Source organism: Acinonyx jubatus, chromosome B4, assembly GCF_027475565.1.
Source record: "Acinonyx jubatus isolate Ajub_Pintada_27869175 chromosome B4, VMU_Ajub_asm_v1.0, whole genome shotgun sequence".
Taxonomy (NCBI): Eukaryota; Metazoa; Chordata; class Mammalia; order Carnivora; family Felidae; genus Acinonyx; species Acinonyx jubatus.
Window position 1 is genome coordinate 130,917,269 of NC_069387.1, and position 22,232 is coordinate 130,939,500.

The following is a 22,232-nucleotide window of genomic DNA, read 5'->3' on the forward strand; positions in this document are numbered from 1 at the left end:
CCTAGTTAATACTGGGTAATAATAATAGCTAGTCCCTAGTGCTTACAGTGTCCCAAGCATGTTCCAAACACTTTGCATGTATTTACTCATTTCATCCTCATGCTCCCCAGTGAGGCAGATAATATTTTTATCCTATTTTACAGATGTGGAAGCTATAATAAAACTAAAGTTGGTAATTCAACCAAAGTCACAGAACTAGTAAATAGCAGATCTAGAATTTGAACTAGGCAGTGTGACTGCAGAGTCTGTGTCTCCTGAAAAGATTTCTCATAGGAGATGACACCCAGGTTGTATCTTGAATGACAGTTTGTACCTAGTCTGGCAGAAGGGTGATTGGGGTTTGTCTACATGGTTTTCTGGACAGAAAAATATCATGAGTAAAAGTAAAGAAAGCACCTGGTTGAGAGCGAATGTGGCAGACTACTTGCTAAAAAAAGGTGGATGGCAAGAGATGAGACTAGGAAGACAGGGCTTGGTAATGAAAGGCCAGAATGCCTTCTGAGGAACTGGGGTTCTGTGATCTAATTGTCAAATGAAAGATAGCACTTTTGCCTTTGTATTAGTTTTGTTTGCATTCATTCTTGTTTATTGTGAAATAGAGCACACAGCCAGAAAAGTGCATAAAATACAAATGTCAAACTTAATGAATTAATTTAAAAATAACCACTCCTGAGGTCCAGAAATAGGATATTACGGGGACACAGCAGCCTCTTCATAGCGACTTTTGCTAGTCAGAGTTTTCCCTTCCCACCTATAGGTGACCACTCTTCTGATATTTTTTTCTTTTTACGTTTCCCACCTGCATACCTCTACACATTATAGTTTTGGCTAATTTTGAACACAGAGTCACCTGGTATGTATTCTTTTGTCTGGTCATTATGTTTGCAAGATTCATCCATGTTGTTGTGTTTGGCTCTTGTTCCTTCATTTTCATTACTGTATGATACCCTATTGTGTGAATATGTCAGAAGATATTTATCCATTCTACTACTGGGATATTTGGATTTTTCCCAGTTGAGGGCTGTTACGGATAGTGCCACTCTGAATGTTTTTGTATATTTCTTTTGGGGCATGTATGCATTAATTCTCCTGGCTAAATACATAGGAGTAGAATTGCTAGATCATAGAGTATGTCTGTCTTTAACTTTAGAATAATGGAGTATTGTATTCTGAAGTGGAAATAACAGTTTACATTCACATAATCAGTGTATGACAGTTCCTGTTGTTCTATATCCTTGGCAACTCTTGTTATTATCAGACTTTCATTTTCTGTTTTCTTGTGTTTATTTTTTTATTTTTTAGAGAGAACGCATGTGCATGTGTGCCAGTGGGGGAGGAGCAGAGGGGAGAGAGAGAGAGAGAGAGAGAGAGAGAGAGAGAATCCCAAGCAGTCTCCATGCTACCAGCACAGAGCCAGCTTGAGGCTTGATCCCACGAACAGTGAGATCATGACCTGAGCCAAAATCAAGAGTCAGATGCCCAACCAACTGAGCTACCCAGGTGCCCTGATCAGACTTTAAAATTTTTAGCCATTCATGGGGCGCCTGGCTGGCTCAGTTAATACAACATGTGACTTTTGATCTCCGAGTGGTGAATTTGAGCCCCATGTTGAGTGTAGAGATTACTGAAAAATAAAATCTTTACTAAATAAATAAATAAATAAATAAATAGTTGTTAGCCATTCTAGTTTATAATGGTATATCATTATCATTTTCCTTTGTATTTTTCATTGTGGTTTTCTTTTGTAGTTCTCTCACTTCCTATTGAGGCTAGACACCTTTTCATATGTTTGTTGGCCAGTTAGATAATGCAGTTTTTTGTTTTTGTTTATTTGGTGAAGTGCCTCATCTAGTCTTCTACCCATTTTCCTATTGAGTTATCTTGGTTTTTTTTCCATCTTAGAATTCTTTGTTATTTCCAATATGCACCCCTTGTTGGTTTTACATTGCCTTTTTCATTTTCTTGAGGATGTCTTTTGATGAGCAAAAATTCTGAATTTTTATGTCAGATTTATCTGTTTTTTAATAATAAGTGCTTTTTGTATGCTGCTTAAGAAATCCTTCTCTACCCCAGGTCATGAAAACATCATCCCGTATTCTCTTCTAAAAGCTTTATTATTTGTTTTTCATGTTGAGTTATATAGTTCTCCTAGAATTGAGTTTTGTGACTGGCAATTCATAATTAACTTGTTAATGCTCCTCTGCCTTCAAGATATTTTTTATATTTTGTTCAGATTTTCTGGCAGTCTCTGCAGGATGGTTGGTCCGAATTACCTAGTTTACCGTTCCCAGAAGCAGAAATCTCTTTTAAAGTTTTAGTTTCGGGGCGCCTGGGTGGCGCAGTCGGTTAAGCGTCCAACTTCAGCCAGGTCACGATCTCGCGGTCCGTGAGTTCGAGCCCTGCGTCAGGCTCTGGGCTGATGGCTCAGAGCCTGGAGCCTGTTTCCGATTCTGTGTCTCCCTCTCTCTCTGCCCCTCCCCCGTTCATGCTCTGTCTCTCTCTGTCCCCAAAAAAATAAATAAACGTTGAAAAAAAAGTTAAAAAAAAAAATAAATAAAGTTTTAGTTTCACTTTGACTTAAAAATGAGCCATTCTGGTCTATAAAGGGACCTTAATAAATTTGCTTACTAAAACAAACAAACAAACACCCTGAAAAGCTGTATAGGTTCATGGTTGTTTCTATTTTTCATATTATTTTTTTTATTTGAGAGATCAAAAAGAAGCTTCTGTTTTGTATGTATTTCTCTCAGCTATAAAATACTTTTAGATAACTTAAAGCTTCCTACATAAAATGAACAGTTGTACCTACTGCAGGATAATTTTAGAACATTAATCACAGCAAAAATTTAAATTTAAAAATATACTATCAAACATTGACTTAGATGGTAAAAAGGTTTAACCATGGTCATGGCCCCCCCTCTTTCCCTGCCTGTCCATATATTTAAACCTCTTTTTTGGCCAGAGATGGACTGTATGCAAACCACATCCAGAATGCTTTTCGTTTGTGCCACAAAATATGAAGAAAATGTTTTCAGTTTATGGCAACTAGATCCATGACATATGACGCTCCAGGAACTGTTTTTACAGCGCACGAGATGCACAGGAACAGAATCGCAAACTCACAGGATTATTGGCAAGAAAAACTGGCTACGTGGCTGATGTTAAATTTGCTTTTTAAGACAGCCAGATCAAGAAATGTCTGAAGAATCTGAGACTGCAGCAGTGAGATGATTTTGCAGCTAGTAAACACAGCCTCGGGAAGCCATGGCAAGGCAGTTTCTTATGAGCCATTTACAGCTTCGAGGAGGAGAGCGCAGTGTGGGCGCCGGAGAGGAAAACCTGACGTGGCCTCCAGGGAGTGTTGCCGCCAGGGGGGAAGTGGAGCCTCTCCCGCCTGCGGCACACACAGCACAGCAGACAGGGAGGGAGAGGCTCCCGGCCCCGCTGTCGCTGTCGTGCACAACCCCACCTTGCCCTCCTGCTCCTGTCTCTGAGGTTCACAGTGGAGGAGGTGAGCTTGTTTGGAGCCAAGAGGTTCGGAGTAAGCGTGGCGTATGTAGAAGCTCTGGCTCCCCAGCCACACACTTCCTTCCTGCTTATACCCTTTGACCATTTTCTTTCTCCTTTACAGTCAGTAGTTACTCCAAGTGTGATCCAAGGATCCTCCCCCTTCCCCACCCAGACCCCTTCAGCAGGGGGTCCATGAGGTCACAACTCTTTTAATAATACTACCATGATACATGCCTTTTAAACCCATTCTCTCACAAGTGCACAGTGGAGTTTTCCAGAGGCTTCATGACATTCAATACTGCAAAAAACTGAATGCAAAAGCAGATAGGAGGATACAGCTGCCGGCTCCTACACAAGACATTAAAGATATTTGCAAAAATATGAAACAGTGGCACTTTTCTCAAATTTTTAATCCTCTAAAATATTATTTTTAATTTAAAAATGTTAACATGTAATAGTGTATTACTAATATTTTTAAATGGATATTTATGAATATTTTAATTTTTTTCTGCCTTTAATTCTTAGTATGGTAAATCTGGCAATTATAACCTACATAAACAAAAGCTCTTTGGGGTCCTTAATGATTTTTAAGAATTGTGACGAGATCCTGAGACTAAAATGTTTGAGAGTAACTGCTTAAAATCCTGTCAATTCCGTTGGAATGCTAGTTTCTCTCCAAAGCCCGCTCGGATTGGGTGGCCCACTGTTTTTCTCTGCCCTTTTCTGACTGCTGTGCCACGCAGTTTAGTGCTCACTCCTTGTGGAATTGCTTGCCGTGCTCAATTTCTTCTCCTTATCAATAGCATAAGACCTCTGAGGAAGGGATCATCTGTGAAATGAGTTTTTTTGAGATGTCCATGATGTACATTGATGAACACAGCATAAATGGTTATTGGTTAATGGTTATTCATATTATTATTATTATTCCCATCTTCAATATAAATATTAAAATTTCCCTAACTCACTGGTTATATTGGCGAACCAATATGCATTTAAAATTTTGTGAACCTTAATAGAAATAGCTATTTGATAAAAAAAAAACCTACATAAAATCAATATGCAATATGGAAAAAACATAAAGGCTCTTTGATCATGGGTCATCAATAAATCGGGTACAAAAGCTGAACATGTTAATCTGTTTAATTCTTATGTGACCAACAATGGCAGTAAAACCTGGCCATAGGCCCTTGCTCTGCATACGCTAGCATTGCGCTGGACGCTTAGTGAGCATTTAGTAAAGCTGGCTGAGTTGACTTTGCTGTTTCAGTAGCTGCCTCTGCTGTTGGAGTAGCCAGTCGTCATCATTCCCTGCGTCCCCACCCCCACCTGCGAGTGGTCCGTGCTTGTGCTTAGGTTCTTCAGAAGGTCCTTCCTGTTAAAGAATTGACAAGCCATCGTGGACTGAGCTAGAAGGCGTTAGTTAGTTGGCCAAACTGGATTAGTAGCTGAAAGTGAGCATCCCGGCTTCATACTGCGTTTGTTTTTCTTAGGCAGCCCTCCCTGACTCACAAGATACAAAAATAAATGTAACGTCTTTATACCAGTGTCCTGCTATCAGTCCCCAAATTCCCTTCACAGCTTCTCCCTGGAAGTCTGTGGGTCCCATGCAAATAGCACATTGTCCCAAGAGGCTAGCGTTACTTTACCACGGTGTTCCTTAGAACAGAGCATGAGGCCTGGCAGGTGGTTCAGTTGCTGAGGAAATGAATGAATGCATGCATGCATGGAGTCTGTACTGTGGCCCTGGATAGACTGTTAAAGCTGATAAGCAGCATCCTTATTTGAGTAGACTAGGAAGAATATTGTACTGAATTGACTTTATTTTTTTCCCCAAAATGTCTGTGTTTATTCCATAAGAGTTTATTGGAATGTCCTTTGCACTAGCACTGTTTTCAATGATGATAATGCAGTAGTAAATTAAGACTTAGACCCTGCCTTCAGGAACCTTACAACCTAGTAGTATATGCGGCACAAGTGGAAATATATACCAAGTACAGTCGCTAACTCAGAGGGGGGACCCAGCCAGACCAAGAGGGAGGCATCAAGAAAGACTTCATGGAAAAGATTTCCATAAGCCTGCATCTTGAAGGTGGGGAAGAAATTTGCCCTGTGAGCGGGAAGCCAGTCCAAGTAGAAACAGCAGGTACAAAGCCACCGGCACATGAAGCCATGTGGTGTTTAAGGAAAACTGAAAGCACTGTGATTTTGTGAGATGAAGCCGAGAGATGAACAGGTACCAGGCCTTGAATACCATGTAGTGAGAATTGGGTTTATCTTGAAGATGGATGAGAGACATTGCAAAGGCTATGTGGGATTGCACTTTATAAAGGTGATTCTAATGCCGGGGGGCGAGGGGGTGGGGGGGTCTCGAGGCTAAGAAAACCAGCGGAAAAAGTAGTTCTAATAAATTGAGTAAGAAATTGCCAGAATTAAAGCAGTGGCAGTAGGAATAGGGAAGAACGTACATCCAGAAATATTCGGGCATTGGAATCGACAGAGTTTGGTGAGATCAAGATGCTGATGATGGTGCCAGATTTTTTTATTTGAGTGGGATGGTAGTATTCCCAAGTGAGGCAGAAGGAGAAGAACATAGTTTGAGGGAGGGTTATTTCATCTTAGGTGTGTTGCGTTTTAAGGACCATGTGGAACGTGAAATGAAAGGCTTTGACATTGGGCAGTTTATAGAAGGCTCTGAAGTTCGTACAAAAGGTCAGCACTAGAGCGATTTGGGAGTCATCAAGACGTGGAGTGTAGTTAAATCTATGGGAGAAGGTAAGGACGTATGTGTATAATACAAAGAAAAGGAAGGATGAATTCCCAAGGAACATGCCAGTAATGAAAGGACAAGCAGAGAAAGACTCTCCAGCAAGAGTCTGCAAAGAAATGGTCTAAGCGGTGCCACAAGTAATGAATTTGGCCCCTTCTGTGGGGTAAAGGGACTAGACATGATCCATATAGTTGGGGATCAGAACGAGGCTCAATCCTTGAAGCCAGGAGTTGAGTTGAGTTTCCTCACCACAACCCCTGTGCCCTTGTCCCCGTGTACAGAAGCAGGAACTCACCCAGCACCACCCTGCCCCTGTTTGTGCATCTGAAAATCAACAGCGTTGACAAAGGCCTTGGGCTGGCTGCAAACCCAGGGAGATAGGAGGACTCAGACAACAGCTAAGAGACCAGAAACTAAAACAGGCTTCCCCCTGGCTCAATGACTGGACCTACAGTATTCTTTTCTTTTTTTTAAGATTTTACTTTTAAGTAATCTCTACACCCAACGTGGGGCTCGAGCTCACAGCCCTGAGATCAGGCGTTGTGTGCTCCACTGACTGAGCCAGCCAGGTGCCCTGGGATCTACAATATCCTGATATCAAGATAGGAAAGGAACACCCAAATGATAAGACTTAAAGATCATTCTGATTTTTAAATGGGAAAGAGAGGTTAAAACAAAACAATTGAATAATATCCATTGTATTTGATAACGGTATTGATAGGGAAAGATCTCAAATTACAACCATTAATAAGTAAATGAGAGATAAAGGTGTTGTGACCACAGATATAAACTTCTTTTAAAAGAAACTTAACTAGAAGAGGAAAGAGGAGGAGAACACAAAAGCTAGAAGAGATTTTAGGATTAAAGGGGATGTTTTTAGGAATGTGCGGACTAGAATATTTTACAGAACTTCCAAAGTGCTGAACTTAGGTAGAGGTGACCTGAAACTGCACAGGTAACATTTCCAGATCTTGGAACAATCGTTAACACTTGTGTATTGGCAGCTAAATAGACTCATCTGCCTGCAGCAGAGTTACCTCCACCTGTGCTGCTTGGGCTTTTGATACTATTATTTGTGTTACTTAATTAAATAGGTTCCTTCTGGCCCACTTGGGCTGGGTGCCCCACTTACAGAGCTGAACGTATGGTACCCTCCTGTCTGCCCGATTCTCCTGGCATCTGTGCCCACCTCCTGGGAAGACCTTCCCAGCACCCTTGCTGGTGTTTTGCTCCACCCCCACATCTGCTGCTTCACTTAAGATGCTTCTTCCGGGACATCTTGCTTGAAGTTAGGCCAGTTGCCAATGACGTGGGCCGTCAAGGTTTTCAGTGTGACTTGTGACTCAGTTAAAAGTTTATAGTAGGCCTGACCCTTGAGCAATACGGGGGTTACGGGGACTGACCCCCTGTGCAGTTGAAAATCCCCCTAGAACTTTTGACTCACCCGTCAAACATAACTACTAATAGCCTACTGGTGACTGGAAGCCTTACCGATAGTATAAGTAGTCAATTAATACATGTTTTGTATGTTTTATGTATTACATACTGTATTCTTACAATAAAGTAATGTAGAGAAAATGTTTTTTTTAATTTTTGAAAAATATTTATTTATTTTTGAGGCAGAGAAATAGAGCATGAGTAGGGGAGGGGCAGAGAGTGAGGGAGACACAGAATCTGAAACAGGCTCCAGGCTCTGAGCTGCCAGCACAGAGCCCGACGCAGGGCTCGAACTCACGAACCGTGAGATCATGACCTGAGCTGAAGTCGGATGCTTAACTGACTGAGCCACCCAGGCGTCCCAGGAAAGAAAATGTTTTTAAGAAAATCATAAGGAAGAGAAAATACATTTATAGTACTATCCTGTAAAAAATCCACATAGAAATGGACCCACGCAGTTCAAACCCATGTTCACTCCAGAGTGAACTGTATATAATAATCTGCATCCCAGAATTATGCCCGGAAATTAAACTGATAGCAATGGTGAGTCCTGGGTAAGGGTAGTGGGAGAGGGGACTTGTCCCTATCACTTGAATTTTTTTAAGTGAGAATTAAATTTAAAAGGATCAGCCTGAGTAATCAAATTTGAAAATTAAAACTATGCCATGTCAGAGGTGGTACTAGTAAAGTGGATATAATTTATTGGATACGTCTGTCTTTCAACTTGGCATATTCCCTAGGAGAGATGTAGGTCTGATCACGTCCCATGAGTAAGGTTAGGCACTGGGCTTGGAGGAGCTCTTGAAGTTTAGCAGGTCTGGCAGTAATCTAGTCCAGGGCCCATGGAATCTACCCAACTGTGTGTGAATCTCAAGACAGTTTGGCTGCTCCGCAAGAGGACCGAGAAAACCAGAGTGCTTCAAATAGTTTCAGTGTTACTTGTGACTCAGTTAAGAGTTTATAGTACGGATGGCTATATATGATCCGGTGGTAGGATTATAGTGTAGTTCTGAACATTTCAAAATGACTTTTGAAAGAATTTGCCATTGCTTATACCTTAGAAGGAAAATAGTGCTGTAGATGACTTCAACTAGATAATTCAAAATGTTGATTTCAGAGCCAAATGTTATGTTTATCTTGAGTACGAGTGCATCTGATACAGAGGTTCACAACCCTGTGGGGAAAGTAAGGAAGCTGTTCTGCAAAAACTGGTTTCCAGAGTTCTTGAAAATTGCCCAGTTTCCCTCGCCTGCCCTTCCCGTGCTTCAACTCCTTTTCCCTCTCTGAACATAAGCAAGCATCTGAGCCCGCCTACCAAGCAAGCAAAGGACTGAGCTGGCCGCCGTATCCTTCTAAACTTGTCTGGCAACAAGATATGTAATGATGGGTTACTTTGTGAAGCTGGTACAGAATTTAGATACCTGGTGAGTCTAGAGAAGAAGTCATGTTTAGCCTGTGCAGAAACTAATCAGAACAGAGAACTGAAAATTAGGATTGTCCTCTTGATAGTCTGTAATTGACAAAAAAATGAAAGAATCGAATCTATCTCTGAGGTGCTGAGGGTCACACACAACTACATAGCTGTTATCCTCCGTGAGGGCCAGACCCATCTGGGAAGTTCCAGCCAGTTTCTTCAACTCTCCCCAGTGCCGTTTAATGGGAAGGCTCCAGGCTCTACACTGGCGTGCTGAGTTATCAGGAACATGTCAGGATTTAATTCAGCTTATGTTTATTGAACTGCTCGATACCAAATTCAAAGATGTGTCACCACAGAGAGCCTTTGTTGTCAAGGAGCCCCTGTTGAGTGTGGAAATCAGACCCTCAGACACTACTGATATTATATGGTATGTCTTAGGGGAGGGACACTTTGTGCAGCCAAGGAGGGTACAGAAAACTTTCAGGAGATAATACCTGAGGCAGATCTTGCAAGAGGAGTGGATGAGAATCAGGGTAAGGGCCCTCAGCAGACATTAGTGCATGTGCTGTGGGCAGGGGAACCACATGCAATTCCCATGAATAGGATATGAAGGATATGATGGGGCTAGAGAGATCTTGAATTTTGCCCTAAGGGTAGTGGGTAGTTATTGATTGAATTTGAGCAGTGATCTATTCAGAGGTCACATTTGCTTTTTAGAAAGAAAGATTGCTGGGACAACAGTGTCTGTAGTAGAAGGATAGGGCTAATAATGAAAATATCACCAATACTCACCACAGCTCAATTCCATCTGGGATTTATTTATTCAAACACTGTTAAAAAAATAAGCAAAGGGAGAGTGATGACAGATAAGAGGGCAGCAAGGTGCTTTCAAGATTCCCTGAAGCACACTCTCAAACACTGCAGCATGATGTGGGACTAAAGCTGTACCTCATAATCTGCAGCCTTGGGAAATGGAACGTACTTTCTCAGACAGAAACATTAAGTTTCTTGATCATGAGACAAGGGCACAACTTCCAAATAGTGACAGACTTTCAGACAGCAGTGCGGGTTCTAATCACAGGCGAGTTTCTGTTGGGCTTGTGCGGCCTTGTTTTGGCCACTTTTGCACACACACAGAAGTCCAACCTTAAGCAGGATCTCCTTCTGGTATTTGTTTCTGCCATTGTAAAAGGAAGGGACTGCCTTGGGACCTCTAAATGTCTAATATTAAGTGGCTTTCATTTCATATATCTGTATGTTCACATGTGAGTATGTATTTCATATATAAAGAGAGAGACATTCCATCATGAAATAAACACAATTTTCCTTGCATTTATTAGCAACTTGCTATGATCTGATTTGATTTTGAAGAGGCCATTCCAGCCATTAACTGGGAACGGACGCACTGGGGAGGAGCAAGAGTAGAGGCAGGAGACCAGCTAAGACGCCTCCACAAGTGAGGGATGATGATGGCAGTGGGAAAGAAGAATTCACATACTGTGAATCAGAAGTGACAGGTTGCTGACAAGCTGAGAGAGGGCTGGGATAGGGCAAGAAATCTAGGATGAACCCGAGGTTCTGACCCAAGCAACTAGGTGGAGAATAAGACAGTGGAGATGGGAGAATGAAGTCCAGGAGGGCAGTGAAGAGTGCTCTTTGGGATGCATTAAATCTGAAGTGATTATGAGACACCCTCATGTCAAATGGAGAAGTTGGAAAGGCAACTTGGCATTTTCCTGATAGAACAAATAAGGTAAAATAAAGGATAGAGGTTTAATATAGGTTTTAGTGTATCAGTTCACATTTTGTGTGTTTGTTTTGTTTGTTTTTAAGTAGGCTCTATGCCCAGCATTGAGCCCAGTGTGGGGCTTGCACTCACGACCCGGAGATCAAGACCTGAGCTGAGATCAAGAGTTGGATGCTTAACTGACTGAGCCACCCGGGCGCCCATCAATTTTATTCTAAGTAATCTTTACACCCAATGCAGGGCTCGAGCCCAACCCTAAGATCAAGAGTTGCACGCTCCACTGACTGAGCCACCCAGGTGCCCCTCAGTTCACATTCCTAACCACTTGCCTTTATTAAGCGTGCAGTTGGTGCCCTGCCCTATACTAGGTGTTTTATATGTATTCCATTTAAACTTCCAAAGAACCCTATGAGGAAAGTGCTATTGTTGTTCTCAGTGTTGAATGAGGAAGCTGAGGCTTGAGAGGCTAGGCCGCTGGCCCCGCAGTCCGTGGTGGTAGACAGAAGAGCCCGGATTTGTGCTGGGCTGCCTGAATTCAGAACCGTGCGCTGCCATCTTGCTGTGAGCACGCAGCTCATTGTGATTTTTTTCTCTTTTCAGGGTTTTGGTTTTTTGCACTGAATGTAGTCTAGACTCATCTTCACGGGCTTGTGTTGCCCCAGAATACTGTCGAAGGTAAGTTTTTAAAATTTAAATCTGTGTATTGGCAGTGAGATGGGAGAGTCTTCATCTTAAAAAGAAGAAAAGTACATTTTGACGTTATCACTCCTTCCCCAGGTTGTTCCATGAGGGTCTTTAAAGTGGCCACCACATCATCACATCAACTGATTGCATTTCTACTTCAGTAGGTCCCTTTAAAAAGCACATCAATCTAAATGATTGACACTGACATTCGGTACCTCATCCTTTTTATAAAGCTAGAATTTGTTATTAGGATTTAGCAATCCCACAGTTTCCTGTGAGCATATTCCTAGCTTGTCTGCCTCTAGCCTGTCCTTACTCCGGTCTGTAGTCCAACTTACTGCCAGAACCAGCTTTCTAAATGATATATTTACCTGTGTCACTCCTTTGCTTAAACAGCTCTCATGGCTCCCAGTTGCTACAGATACCATCCTATAAACCACTTCAAAATCTAATTCCAATCAATGTTTCTGGCTGCTTTTTTAGTGAGCCCCTATCTGTTGTAGGCCTTACTAGGCCATTTTCTATTTCCCAAATATTTAGTTGTCTTTCATGGCTTTGTGCCTTGGTCAATGCTCTTCTCTTTGGTTAGAGTTTGGAATAAGAGGGGAAAATACAAGCTATCCACTCTTCTTTCCTGTATCTTTCCTACTGTCCCCTTCTCCCAGACCCTCTGGGCAGAATTTCTTTTTCATCTGTATTCTAGGAGGGCCTGTTATTATTACAGTAATAAAGCAGGGTTTTACAGTAGAGTTATTTATTTGTCTCTGCCTCCTTTACTAGTCTATAAACCCTTTGAGACTTCTTGGAAAGGAGCTAACTGGTTTTTCAGTGCCTATTGGCTGCTCCTAGATACCTTGCTGAGTGCTATGCGTATAGTATTTAATTTAATCCTTATAACCCCTCCTCCTGACCAGTATTATGGATGAAAATAATCAAGATCAGAAAGTTAAGTGCCCAAGATTACACAGCTAATAAGTGACAAAGAATACTGATTTTGCTCCTTCAAAGCCAAAGCTCATTCTGCTACACCACTCCAGCTGAGCCCTGGGTGGCATGTGGTAGGGACCCAGTAGATATTTATTGAATTGATATCTATTGCAATTTAAATAAAAAGGACTTTAGTTGATTCAGTCACGCCTACATAGAAATATATTGAGTGTCTATTAAATTCCAGGTATACAGTTTTAAGCAATCTGTGTATACAGACATTAATGAGATACAGTATCTGGTGTCAGGGGGTTGACAGTCTACTAAGGGAGGCATCTATGTAAGGAAGTAAAGTCAGTGGCATGTTATAGATCACGTACTAGATTTCAGACAAGATCCGCTGGGGACACTGAGGAAGGAATCACCAGTTCTGCCTGGTGGTGGATCCGGAAACACTTTGTAAAAGCTGAGTCTTGAGTGATGAGAGTAGGTATTCTCTGGCAGTACCTGGGGAGACAAAGGCAGAGGGAGTGGTACAAGCAGAAAGATGGAAACCAGAAACAATCTGGCATATTCGTGAAGCTGTAAGTAGTTCATTATGGCTGGAACAAAGGGAAGAAGAGGTCTGGCCCACGACCCTGGAAGACACAGGTGAGGGCTGGATCCTGGAGGGCCTTGAAAACATTAACATATTTGCCAACTTTTAGAGAAGACCTGGCGCAGATGCTGTGTGATGTATGGTTTTACTCATATCTGGTCATTAACACTTGTCGAGTCCTGTCCCATGTGCGCTGAAGCACTGCCAGGTCATGACTGTCGGTCACTTACCATGGATGGCAAGCTGGTGATAGCTCTGAGGTGGAATCATGTGCTGAAGCAGAAATCAAATGCTTATGTTGTCACGTCATCTTTGACAACTTTACTACCACTTGTACGCCCCCTCCAGGACCTTTTCACACAAGTGGACTTTGCCTTGACTTTTCATCAGTCTGGTAACACTGATACACTTGGCCCCTTTGTCACTTCACAAGTGGAACCCCTAACTCAACCGTATACTTCCGCATTGCCTTCTTTATTTTCCCTCCATTTTGTCAAAAGGGCAATAAAACTCAAGTAGACTGTTAGACACGACTATAAGCCTTGGCTTCAAACAAGAATATCACCAAGGCTTTTTCAAGAAACAGCTTAAAAATATTAAGAATAGTTCCAAAACCACGCACACACACACACACACACACACACACACACACACACACACGCACACACGCACACACACACACACACACAGTAAATTAAAGAAAGAACAAATAGAAAAATAGGTGTTGATATGACATATAGTAAGTAGACAGATACATGGTGTTAATCAGGAAAGATTTTTCGAAATAAAAATTGACTGGATGCTAGGAGGATAGAGAGGCTGATTGGCAGTAAGGGGAAGGGCTTTCAAATGTGGTGTGGACTGCATAGATAGAAATTAAGTTAGCAAGTTGTGTGCCGAGAATAGGAAGATTTTCCAGAGTGAAGTGGTATAGTGGGTGCACGGGGAGTAGCTAGAAATAGAGCTGAAAAGTTTATGAAGTAAAAGTCTGCTATTCATGTTATGGTAATGGGACAGTTGGGAAAATCAGACTGATGCAGAGGAGAGGTTCTGAAGCGGAGAAGTTCCAGATATTGGTTGGAATTGAAGGGACCTGATAAAAAACATTCTCTCCACTGCATAAGTTCTAAACCACAGACATAGAGGGTGAGGGAGTAAGGCAGGTGGAGATCAAATTTTCACTTCTATTACTAATAAAGTTGACATAGAACTGGCTCGTTTCTAACAGCAAGTCGGTTTTCTAATACTCAGCTCTGGAACTTAACAGGTTTCTTTACCCAACAGCACTATCAGGGATAGACCTGTCTCCTAGAAGAAGGGAGGAGCAGAGCAAAACTAAGGCTCCCACGGGAAAAGGGCTGGAAGAGGGGCACGCCCATCTCCCTTCCAGACTCAATGACTGGACAAGTCACTTCACCCTGACAGCCTGCGTTAGGGATATAAGGCCAACAGTAGTAAAGGGATATTGCCCCACATGGAAGGAAACATTGAGAGCCAGCAAGTTTTCCTCCCCTAACCCATGCTGGCTCTTGTTTCCTCATGCATTGGTCTGAAGTAGTAATCCAGGTCTTGTGAGGTGTGTCCCTCCCCTCTAGGGCAGAGGGGGTCTCAAGACAGTCCTGCTCCCACTTTCAAGAGGACAACCCCCCACTACCACCCACTCTTCTCTCGGGTATTCTCTTGGGCAAAATTGATGAGCCAAATAGATTTTGCCCCCAGGTACCCTAAAATGGATCAGAACAGTATATAAATTAACATCAACTCCAAGGGTCAACAAAATTGTTTCAGCACTGTCCCCACAGCCACCCAGTTAAGAAAGCACTGTCCTGCTCAGGAGCAATACTTCCTGATCAAATTATATTCCCAGAACGCAGTACTCAGTCTTACTAAAGGCTGTAGCAAAGCCACGGTGGCATCCGAGGGAGGGATCTGAGAATCAATTTGAAGTCTGGAAAAGATGGGAAAGTGATTTCGTGGGCAAAAGTAGTGAATATCCCAGGCGATACTGGATGATAAAGAACCTGTAAGGTTCTTTGATCTCCCACCTGCCTTACTGAGGGAGGGAAGATGGCTGAGGTCCTCTTGTTTGAGCCTCTCCAAGGTATCCAGTTAGCCCATGCCAGTGTGCGCCATCCATGATGTGGACACTTCCACCCGATTTGGAAAACTCTGCCAGCAGGAGGTGAAATTTGGAACTGGGCCTTTCCTATGTCTGGAAAAAACCCAACCAATGTACACTGTCTTCTGCTTTAAAGATTAATCCTTGAAGCATCTCCTTTTTGCAATATTTAGGGATTTATAGTAGTGGCAGCCCCAGGTACCAAGTTCCCTCCCTCCCTCTAGAAGTTCCCTGCCTTCCTGCCTTTTAGGAGTATAGTGAGAAACCTCTTCATTTCCATTGCCTGTGTAAGCCGAGCACAAACAATTCAAACGTAGAACCTCACTGGTTTCGTAGCACATGCGCTGTGTGAAACTCAGCTGCCTCGCAGCTTATGCACAGCAAATAATTGTTCCCCTCGTTAATATCTAAAAGGCCTGTATGAAGAAAGTCTCTTTTCCCTAAAGTCTAATCTTTGCCTCAGCCATGCCTGCTTAGGAAAAGCTGTGCCTGCATAATTCAAGGTCAGGCAGCAGCCTTCTGTACTTTGAGGCCACCCAAGCCTGCTAATGCTCTATTCCCTTTGCTGAGGCCAGCACGGCTGGCATTTGCTTGCTAGGCCAGAGTGGCCAATGTAGGCTGAGGCCGCTTGCACGGCTGACATTTCGATGAGCTTTTCAGTACCGTCGCCGCCGCCCGCCACCACCGCCACGACTGACTGTGGCCCATTTCTTTGCTGCCGCCAGCAAAGCCCACATGCCTGGTGTATGCCGTCTCGTCTCTATAGAAACAGCCACTTACCTGAAGACAAAGTTACCATAACTACAGTCACCACTAATGTCAAAATACAGCGTGGCTGGTGGTTTGTAAGCTTCTAATTCAGCCTCAGTAGTGTAAACCTGGTATTTGACAGTAAAAACTCGTGTGGCCTGATGCAACCTCTACAAGGATAAAGCATGTTGCTCTCTCACTAAAGACCAAGGCCCAAAGTCCTGACCCAACAGAAGCCTTAGAAATTCCATATGCATTTTATTTCACTCCTCCAATTTTCCTTCATGTGTGTTTACCAAAACTCTAGTCCCATGCACCAGATAGTATGGTCTTTGAGACCCAGTAAATAGCACTCTTTTTCCCTTGGCTGAGTTCTGTATCAATTGAGAAATCAGATAAAAGAGTGGGGCATTTATTACTAATAAAGCTATAGTGGGGAATGTGGCTTACATCTACAGGCAAGTGAAGTTTCTAGCACTGAACAGGCTTACCTAGTCCCAGGCACTTGTGAGGGGCCTTCATTTAGGGGAACTAGCACAGAGGAAAATGCATGCTCCTTGGGGGCAGCTGGCTTCCAAAAGGAAGAGAGAAGGGCTGACCTCACAGGCCTTGTTTCTCCTTCTGACATTAGAAAAGATCCATTGGGACGGGACTTGTGGAAGGTGGAGAGAGGAGCCAGAGGGAAAGCTCAGGAGAAGCGAAGGAGGGTTCCTCTTTTCCAGCACATTAAAATGGAAATGGCACAGAAATCATTGGGGTGTTTTTCTTCATCAGCTGTGCTTGTAATGTATCATCTATGAGATACAGTCTATTTCTGTAAAGCAGAATGAGCACTTAAGGACATTTGTGAGGCAATTTGCATACGACATCTTTCTAGGTAGGTTACTGAGTGTTTCCGGTGCTATTAATTTAATTTTCATAGAAAGAACAAGTTTGTTTCTGCCCAACTGTCATTAACAGATGAGGGGCAAAACCAGCTCAAGAAAGCCTGTTTCACTTGCTGGAAGCATGTGTTTCCCGCAAGGAATGGGCAGCGTCAGTTCATCTGGAGTGAGTGAGGGGGGATGATTAGCAGACCTTCCACTGTACCAATTTTACAGTTCATTTCATGTCCCATAAATACACATCGGTTCCCCAAAAACCCCATTAGGTGAGCACAGTAGATTTTTTGATGCTCTTCTCCCACCCAACAGATGAGGAAACAGGTTCCCACACCAGAACCACATTACCTGCCTCCCAAGGTGCTGCGTTTATCAAGAGATTCTCTGCCCACACAAAAGATAGTATGTGCCAAGCTTCTTTCTAGCTTTTAGATTTTGTAGCTATGAACCTTTTAAAGTATTAGAGAGGTTTTAAATTATTAGTTACCTGTATTACATGGAGATTTGTGTCAGTTTGAGTAATTATTGTTCAGTAATTACATATTTAATGAATTAATTTGAATGTTACATATGCTTTTAGTAGTTTCCTTTTGGTACATTTTAATTCATAAAATTTTAACCAATGATTCATTTTATTCTTAGGGGAAAAATTAGTAATTTTTATTGTCTTGCCCTAGGATAGCCCATTCTCACGTAAAAGTAAATTAACTGATATTTAGCTTATTAAGCAAATTCTCTTAAAATAAAAAAGTGGGATCAACCATTAGCGTGTACCCTTATTTCAGTTATAAAATACAGTGAGGGGCGCTTGGGTGGCTCAGTCGGTTAAAAGGGCAACTTCAGCTTAGATCATGATCTCACGGTTTGTGAGTTCAAGTCCAGTCTGGCTCTGTGCTGACAGCTGGGAGCCTGGAACCTGCTTCGGATTCTGTGTCTCCTTCTGTCTGCCCCTCCACTGCTCACGCTCTGTCTCTCTCTCAAAAATAAATAAACATTAAAAAAATTTAAAATATATATACCACGAATATTGAACGTAAACTATAAACCCAGGAAACCTGGACAATCTCAACGGCTTATAATGCTGTGCAGACGGGCCCACTTCTTAGGTGGACGTCTTTCTCTCTGGTCACTATTTGTGCTGTATGAATTGCTGAAGATTTCACTATCACGTCTGCCAAAATTCAAGAAAAAAGAGGAAAGAAATCTAGAACTGTGTAACACCCCAGTGCCTTAAACCTTTCCTAACTATCCTACCGTAAGATGGTGAGAATTCCCTCTTACCTCTCTGCTTTCTTTCTTACCGAAGATGCATGGGTGTACTTACACGCACACACACGTGTGTTACTTACGCTCATCACTTCACTGTATCTATGGTCTTGGTGATACAATTTCAATCTAATCTTTGAAAAACCGATTTTTTCACTGAATTCCTTTTTTTTTTTTTCTCTTCTTACCTCTTCCAGGCGGTATTTGTGTGTTTCTGCAGAGTTTTGCACAGAGTCTGTTCCAATGCAAACCAATGAGGGAGAAGTGTCGGAAGAAAGCAGTTCCAAGGTCAGTGGACTACTAAAGATGCAAACGGTTGGAGTAGGAATTAAAACCAGAGGCAGAGGAGTGGGTGTTTTGTTTTAGGTGAATTTAGGAATTAGCTTGATTTAGATTCAAACCTAACCTAAGGTTGAGAAGATTTTTTTTCTTTTTGATCTCCATTTTTGTTGTGCCCCATGAACAAGTTAAAACAAATTTTACTGAACTCACAGAGAACTTTATGCTTCATTTGTACAACGGTAGCACTTTATCTTTTAGCATTTTATTGTGCAAGTTCTATATTCTTATTTTAAAAATTAAAATGAGTCAGAAGTATTTGAGGTAAAAAGTAAAAGCCTGTCCCTTATTCCTGCCTCACAGAGACATTATTTAGACAGTTATTTTTAAATTATTTAGACAGTTTTAAAAAAATTTTTTTAACGTTTATTCATTTTTTGAGAGAGAGAGAAAGATAGAGACAGAGACAGAGCACGAGTGGGGGAAGGGCAGAGAGAGAGGGAGACACCGAATCTGAAGCAGGCTCCAGGCTCCGAGCTGTCACCGTAGAGCCTGATGCGGGGCTTGAACTCACAAACCGTGAGATCATGACCTGGCCGAAGTGGGACGCTTAACCAACTGAGCCACCCAGGCGCCCCATAGACAGTTTTTATTATAAATGTTTAAACAATAATTTGTTAGGTTTGGTTTTTCAAACTAGGGCTTGAATGTCACCATGTGTTTATGTATATCTCTGTGTTTGACTCCATGTCCTGACTCATTCTCTACCTGGTCACGTGGGACTGTCAGTATCACCTTCATGTCTCTCTCCTTTCAAAATTGTCCCTAGTCCTTCCTGGGCACACCAAGGGTATCTCACCCTGTGTCCTGGACAGTGCCCAGCACCTATCGCTTCATCTGCTGCCCTGGACCTTCCTGAGGGGAGTCTTTCTGTTGCTGCCAGTGCTCCTGGTACCCTCTGTGGGAGGGCTTTTCCCTCTGGTCACTAGAATGCAATTTTGTATGACCTAATCGCTTTCTTGCAGAGACTTCAGCTGATTTAGTAAGAGCCGCTATTGTAAATACTGAAAGAAGACAAGTTGACAGAGTTATTATTAATGTAAAACTTCAGAAGCCCTTGAATCCTTTGGAGGCACAGTGACTATTTCTTATATTTTTCCCAAGGACCACTTCAGGGCTTATTTAATTTCCCTGCTGTGTACGTAAGAGAGAAAATTGAATAGCGCTAACACAGTTACCCATGAATCTGTCTTATTGTTCCACACTTTAGAAGTTAAATATGAAAATTATGTTCTGTAAAAAGTCTTTGATGACATATCAAGAAATCCAAAGGCGAGGAAATGTACTTCATTGGCCTGATTCCCTTAGAAAGAGACTCATCTGATCTAATTTATTTAGTATTTATGTGCCCATGTTGTCACACGGAACTGAAAGCAGATACTATTTTGTCTGTTATATGTGGCTTTGACTCATTGAATGCAGTGATCAGTTTTCTTAGTGCCCAGTCCATATTATACAGTGGAGCTGTGCATTACTAGGGAGATTCCAGTTCTAGTGTGGATTTACAGACACATCCTGGGCTATAGCTGTTTATTTATGTTTTCTCTTTTATTCTTTTAAAATGAGGTATTATAAAAAATGATACACATTTATAGTCACTTAATTAATTAATTCACAAACACTTATGGGATGCCAGGTATGTGCTGATGTCCTAGGTGGCATGCAGAGTTACATAAGGCAGGGTCTCTGCATGTTGGGAACCTCTGGTCTCGTTGAGGGACTTAACCATAGCATAAGGGTGACGATAGTGGTGTTAACTGTGGTATTGGCAGCTGGGTCAGAGCAATGAATTCCTTCTGGAAGGAAGCTTCATGATAGAGGAGGTAGCACTTGGGTTTTGTTGGAAAAATAAGAGGTTCTTTGTTTTTGTGGGTTGGTGAGTGGTGGATAGGAATAGGAAGGGCACTTAAGTAGAGTGAACCCTACGTAGCACATGTAACTGTTCATGAAGTCTAATAGGAGACAGTGAAAAGGTTTGAGTGTGTTTTTTAGATATCTTGCTATGTATTAAACCACACCAAAAATTAGTGGTTTAAAACCACCATTACAATCTCCTGGGCAGAAGAATTCTGATTCATTTATGTAGATTACTTCACCCTCAAGGATGCGGAACATAACTTCCCCTTCCTCAAGTGTGGCTTCACACAGTGGGGAGCCTGACCAGCAGCATCTCGGCCAGGTGGTCAAGGTCTGCATCGACAGAATAAGTCATGGTTATAGATAGGATGGACCTTTGATGTAATGTGCTGAAATGGCACCTTACTTCAGTGGTCTTCTTCCCCCAAACCCATTACGCCACCCTAATCCTGAGAGAGACATCAGGCAGATCCCGATAGAGGGATGTCCTACAAAACACCTGACCAAGACTACCCTCAGAACTGTCAAGGGAAAACAAGATATGTCTAAGAAACCATCATAGCCAAAAGGAGCCTAAGGAGACGTGACGATGAAATGTAATGCAATATCCTGGATGAGATCCCGGAAAAGAATGAGAATATTAGGTAAGAAAAGAGAAAATCTGAATAAGGTATGGATTTTAGCTAATACTAACGTGTCAGTATTGGCTCATTAATTGTGACAAAGGTACGGAGATAAGATTAATAATAGGAGATACATATATGGGAAATCACTGCAGTGTTTTATCGTCTCTCGTGATCTGTGATTCACTGAGCTCTATAGGGCAGTTCTGCTCCAAAGTGGTATTGGCCGGGGCTGTAGTCATCCGGAGGACCAACTGGCTAGAAGTGTCCAAAATGACTCACTCACATGGCTGGCAGCTGGCAGTTCAGCTTGAGGCTGTTGACCTGAGCATCAAGGATCCTCTCCACGTGACCTCCGTACAGGGCTTGGGTTTCTCACAGCATGGCGACTGGGATCCAAGAGGGAGTACTGCATGCATGCAGAAGCCGCAGACTCAGAGGTCACACAGCTCTGTTTTCTCTACCTTGTGCTGAATTAAAGCAAGTCACAGGGCCTCCCCAGATTCAAGCCGAGGAGCCCTCTCAGGGGCATTCCACCTCTCAATGGGAGGACTGGGAGAAAATTTGAGGTCATCTTTCATCTACCCCATAGTGATTAGAGTGTTGGGTGCCAGTTGAAGAGAAGGGAATGACAGAGACCATTAGTCAAGATTGTCTTAGGCTAAGGAGGTTCAAAAACAGGCAACAGATTTCTAAAGCATGGAGGTGAGATGTGCATTTTACTTTTATGATTTGCTCTCATAACAACTAGTGTTGGTGTACAGGAAAGACTAGAATATCTGTATCTTGACACTCAAATTCTCTAAAGGAAGAGAATCTAATTGACCTGGCCCAGCCTGTGGCCTGATTTCCATTGGGTCTTGAGTTCTCTGAGTAGGATGGCAGGGACCACAGATGAAGAAGGAGACACCATGAAAGGACACGTGAACCAGGAGGCAACAACCAGCCCTCCTAGGACAGTCCTCAGTCAATGCTGATGTAATCTTCCACTACATTTCTTACCAAGGACAGACTAGAATTTTTAATTTCAGCTCCACAGCTATTTTTCACTTTCCATTTAGTATAATTTAGGTTGATATTCTAAACGAGTTGGTGTTGGCTTACTAGTTGTAGAAATTCTGTAGCTACAGGCTTGGAATGTTTATTTTTTAAGTGAAATCTGGCAAGCATAGTAAAATCATCATAAAATGGAGCAGTGGAGGGTTTGTGATCTTCTTCTCTGTACTTCTTTGTGTAGTTAAGCGTTTTATAATAAAAACAATAAAAAGACGCTCTAGAGTTTAAGAATTATAGCTATGGATTTAAGCGCC

General features: G+C 42.2%; 1 protein-coding gene across 9 annotated transcripts in view; it reads left to right on the top strand.

Annotated features, from left to right (window-relative positions):
- Positions 1-22,232, top strand: part of TNRC6B (trinucleotide repeat containing adaptor 6B) — a 251,022-nt gene that overhangs the window by 50,079 nt on the left and 178,711 nt on the right. For 4 of the 9 annotated variants that reach the window (XM_053226831.1, XM_027070659.2, XM_053226832.1 and 1 more), the window contains exons 2-3: positions 11,479-11,553; positions 18,301-18,391. In XM_053226831.1, the coding sequence (XP_053082806.1) occupies positions 18,347-18,391 (45 nt within the window). In that variant the 5' untranslated portion in view covers positions 11,479-11,553; positions 18,301-18,346. Of the gene's footprint in view, positions 1-11,478; positions 11,554-18,300; positions 18,392-22,232 lie in introns of those variants that run through there. The other 5 variants (XM_053226829.1, XM_053226830.1, XM_027070661.2 and 2 more) reach the window with 4 other exon arrangements.